Source organism: Montipora foliosa, chromosome 13, assembly GCF_036669935.1.
Source record: "Montipora foliosa isolate CH-2021 chromosome 13, ASM3666993v2, whole genome shotgun sequence".
Taxonomy (NCBI): Eukaryota; Metazoa; Cnidaria; class Anthozoa; order Scleractinia; family Acroporidae; genus Montipora; species Montipora foliosa.
Genome location: NC_090881.1, coordinates 39,438,478 through 39,443,477, shown reverse-complemented (window position 1 = coordinate 39,443,477; position 5,000 = coordinate 39,438,478). Strand labels below are relative to the sequence as shown.

The window sequence follows — 5,000 nt, the reverse complement described above, 5'->3', positions numbered from 1 at the left end:
TTGACAAATGCATGAACGATCAAACTCACTAGTGAGCTGAAGGTAGGTTCTAGCCTGATTCAGTTGATCAACATTGGCAGTGGCATCACAGATATAACGTCCCTCATCATAATCAGCAATGTTTTTAAGCTTAAGGATTGAAGATCCAGTGGCAGACACAATGATAACATTTTGGCTATTGTTAGCTAACAATAACTGAGTTTCTCCATGCTGTTTAAACCACAAAAAATTCAGCTTTGGCACAGATGTAGCATTGCAGATAAACTCTACAGAACTCCCCACTGAAGAAATGTGAACCGGATGAGGCAAGGATGCACGGCCTACAGAATAAAAAGATTAATGTTACCAATTGGCTGCTAAATCACATGCCTCATTTTAAGTCACATGCCCTAATACCACCTTTCAAAAAATATTCCTTCATTTCCTTTAAACAAATTATTTATAATAATGGACCTGGGATTGAACCCTAAGGGACCCCAAAATTTACTATTTTTTAAGTCAGAAAAGAAGCTTTCAAGATTCACAGTGTTTCCCGTTTGATAAAAAGGACTGGTTTATGTATGGCAGTTGGGTCCTTGGAAAAACGATGCCATTTGAGTTTACAAATTAGAAAGTTTTGCAAGTAAAAAGAACACATTTTGAAACATATCTTCTTTGTTTTCTTCTTTCATACACCTAATAGGGCTACGAAAAGTATGACTAAGTAAAACAGTTCTCCATTGGCAACGATTTGAATGCTACTAAAATAAACCTAAACAAAAACTTTCTAGAATTCATATAGAAAGAAAGGAAATTGCTGGGTGAACTAAACAGACATGAATTTGTTTTGCTTCCAAAGTACCACTCAGATATACGCACATACGCAGTTTATACACACATACATGTACATGCGTGTCTGATTTGCCTTCAGTACCATAAATTTCCTTTCTGTTGCATTATTGTAGAAAACACAGAACTATTGGATCGGAAAAAAGCCACGAGCCAATTACAGAAATTTACATCCTGCAAAAGCTATCATGTTTATACAAATGAGCAAGCTGCTTCACATCGCAAAAGCAATTCAATGTTTATGAATCAGAAGGAAAGGGAAAACGTTTCTTAAATTCTGCATTATTTTAAATGCGTGTATCATTTAGCGAATATTCACTAATTTGCTTCCCAAAAGGTTTATTAACGTGCAATTTCTTAAGTAATGTCATAGCACACGAAATGATTTGTATGTCCATAGGTCCCCAAGCTTGCGTTATGCGTGAGACGTGACTGTCAAAGCGGCACACCAGCAACAACACTGTTTAAACAATTTTTTGTATGTTGATTTCATATCCGCAGTTCATATATGATTCATTTCATATACCATTTCATCATTGATTCATTCCTTACGGGACCATTAGAACCCACAAATGGCCAGCTCCTAATGCCAGTGGCTTCATAGCTCAGTTGATTAGAACGTCGCACCGGAATCGCGGGGTCATGGGTTCAAACCCCGTTGAAGTCCTGAATTTTTCAGGCTTCCCTACGCAATTGCAAAAATTGCGCTCATAACTGCGAAGATCATAGCTTCACTTAATGTCACCAGCGTTTGTACTGCTAGTTTTTAAGGCGTGCATCGATTGCGGTATTTGTATAAGTAATCACATAATTTCTGCAGTGCGGTAGCACAAGGAAACAACTACTAACCAAAATTTAAAATATTTCAAATTGTAAAGGACCAATCCCTGAGAAGAGAGCAAGCACTGGACAAAGCGAGTTTTAAAAAGATGCGAAAATGTTGTTGAGTATTGTTTCGAGATAGTCCATAATTATTAGTTCTGGAAACTGGCCTGTACAAATTTTGAGCTGCAGCATACCTTGAATTATGGGGATGGATATCTGTGGCATGCTTTGTAAGGTTCGTGAAGGATGGTGGTAGGATTCCCTTCGAGGCATTGATTTTAAAAACAAGAGTTGATAACTGAAGTTAAAGAGATTCTTCAAGTTTATGATTAGTAAAGGTATGGGGTAGCCAGCTCATCAGGTCGTAATTTAAAATGGGGAAAATGAGATTGTAGTAAAGTTATGTTAATGTGTTGTGTTATTGCATTAATGTGTCTTCTAAATTTTATCTAACCGAGGTTGAACAGTTCCAGTTCTGTGACGTCTTTCGTACATTTACGAAAAGCAAATACAACAGTTGGACAAAAAACTTTTCAATATGCTGCAGCGAAGGATTAACGATTTACCAAAATCGATAAGATCAATTACAATCTTTTCATCATTCAAAGCAGCCTTATATAGTTTTTTGCTAAAATCAGACAAAATAAGTCATAGATGCACGGTAAATTAAATATTTTATTTTTTTCTGAAGCATTTTAGCAGGCCGGAATCCTAAAACCTTGAATCTGATTGGCTAATCGCGCTCTCGTAGCCGGTCCAGCTTTTTACAATACGGACCACGGTCTGAAATCTGTTCTGTGCTGAAACTGTCGTGGCTAATAGAAAATGTTTTTACTACTGCGCGACAAAACATTGGATTTCACCTCTTAAAATGCAAGTTTTCGCTCACTAAGCGTTGCAAAGAGAAGGGAAAACATCAGTAATGGAATGAAAGGCCTGGTTATTCTTCAAAAAGGCGAGTATTCACATGATTTTGCTGACAACACTTTGCTGGTTTGCTGTTTTCGAGTTGGTGGGTTTCTTGCACTGTTGACACGCCGTTGAACTTAAAACAACTTTTTGAAGTCGGTTTTTCGGTTGGCATCCATTATTTTCTTTGGAGTTCTATTTTATAATCTCGTTTTATTTTGCTTCATTAAGGAAAATACAGATTCCTAGCTAAAATAGGCAAACAAATCGCAATGCTGTGAACTAATGTCAGCAAGTTTTTCTTGTGTAGTTTTCTAAGTTTTGCACTGATTTCTGAAGGACTTGACGGAGAACAAAGATGAATCCTTGATATATTAAGATATGAAGGCAGAGACAGATGTTTGCATATTTTTCACTAAGTTTATTCATCCTGTTTTAAGAAATTTCGTTTCATTTTCAAGAAGACAAAGCACTTTAACACATAGAAAATTATTCGCCTGTTTGAACGAATTTTTCAAAGATCATTGTTTAGTTTGTTTATCTCATTTCTCTGTGCTTGCTATGAAATATAACAGTTTATTTTTTATATTTATTGCACCAAGAGATATTTGAAGTTCTGCTTTATCGTTAATCTATCATTTTTCTATCAGCTATGCGAACGGAGCACTTTTTTCAGTTATAAGTTAATTTCAACTGTGACAGTGCGACGTAGAGCGCGTAGAAACACTCTTGGAAAACCAGTTTGCCTGGGTTCATTTTCAGAAAAAAAAATTGCAGAAAAAATAAATATGTTATTCACCAGCTTAGGTCAGTTCATATAGAGAAAAACTGTGCCCTTGGCCTTGAGTTTGTCCCTCGGCGTGCGGCCTCGGGCCGTACTCAAGACTTCGGGCACAGTTTTTCCCTATACGGACCTCCCAGCCGGTGAATAACACATATGTATTTCTTATTGCTATCCTTTTTAATCTGTTAAGATAATGTTTAAATAGTTGATTTTGATGGTATGTGATATGATTGTATTTTACCCTCTATTATCATTTTTATGTAGTTTAAGAAATATTATATTTATCTGCTCATGTATTAATACCAGTTTGTTTTTAACAAACTGATACATTTTTAGCAGTTTAAATATTTGTTATTGTTATTATTATTACTATTATTATTATCATTATTAAGTCTCTTGAAACATAAGTGCTACACGGCCAACGTTAGCCGTGACTTTAACATCATCAGTTCCCACGGCCTGCTCCCGTCTGACCTTGTAGCTCAGTCAGTAGAGCAGCGGTGATCTTACTGGAAGGTCGTGGGTTCAATTCCCACCCTGGTCAAGTGTAGTCAGGAGAAATCATAAGTTCTATGGAAAAAAGGTTTGCCTCTGTGTCTTGATATTTTTCAACAGATGCTTCGGCTATTTCTTAAGCCTTCAACAACCTGCCGAGAACAACTTCCATGGCTTTGTAGTGCTGCACAGCCCTTGGTCTTCTCCTTAACTTCAACATTTCTCATGTTGTCAAAATTGGGTGTGAATCTAATTAGGTGCATTTCTGGACATATATGGTATGTACAGGGCGTTTCCAAGAAAATAGGTCGCACTTTGAAAGTAGCTTACAAACTACAATCAACAGCCTTTTTCTGTGCCCCGAAGAGCTAGACGATTCTGACCACCAGAAATCAGGCATAGTGTACAAAATCAATTGCACACAGTACAATTTTGTGTACTATGGCCAAACAGAAAGATCATTGAAGACCTGAATTGCGAAGCACAAAAAGGCAGTGGCAGGTTTTGATCAAAACTCCAAAGTTGCAAGCCATTTCCACCATTTCAGCCACATCATGAACTTTGAAAATGTCAAGGTCATTGCTTTCGAAGCTCATTACCACAAGTGACTTTTCCTCGAAGCCTGGCACTCTAGTTTGGACCCGAACACTGGGAACGATCATATTGTACTTCCAGAAGCCTACAAAGGCATCGCGCGAGCATGAATTACATGGTCACGCATGCAAGCTTCGCACAAATACTAAAATTGCGTTCATAACTGCGAGGATTATAGCTTCAATTGATTTCATATCCGTAGCTGATCAATATAAGATTACATGTAATTTCACAGTATTATTTCGTTCACATTTACAACTGAATTATTATCAAACTGCTCGACTATATCGCCTTGTTGGGTATAAGATCTATTTCCTACAATTATCCAGGAGGATTGGTTTTGGATTTTCCTGTTGATCAATGTCCCAATAACTTTTCAAGTCAATTTAGGACTGTTGCTTGATTTGAATTGGCATGCATAATAGTTCCTCTTGCTTTTATCTTTTAAGGATGTTAGAATATTTGCATGATTTTTGTATTTCTTCCATTTTTCAAGGTTTTTACTGAGGTGTGCTGTACATTTTTTGTTTCTTTTTTAAATATAACATTTGAATGTTAAGTGGTC

The 5,000-nt window shown here is 36.7% G+C and overlaps 1 protein-coding gene across 1 annotated transcript in view; it reads right to left on the bottom strand.

Annotated features, from left to right (window-relative positions):
• Positions 1 to 5,000, bottom strand: part of LOC137983220 (uncharacterized) — a 93,311-nt gene that overhangs the window by 55,022 nt on the left and 33,289 nt on the right. Inside the window, exon 3 of the mRNA XM_068830417.1 lies at positions 30 to 320. Coding sequence (XP_068686518.1) covers positions 30 to 320 — 291 coding nt within the window. The remainder of the gene's footprint in view (positions 1 to 29; positions 321 to 5,000) is intronic.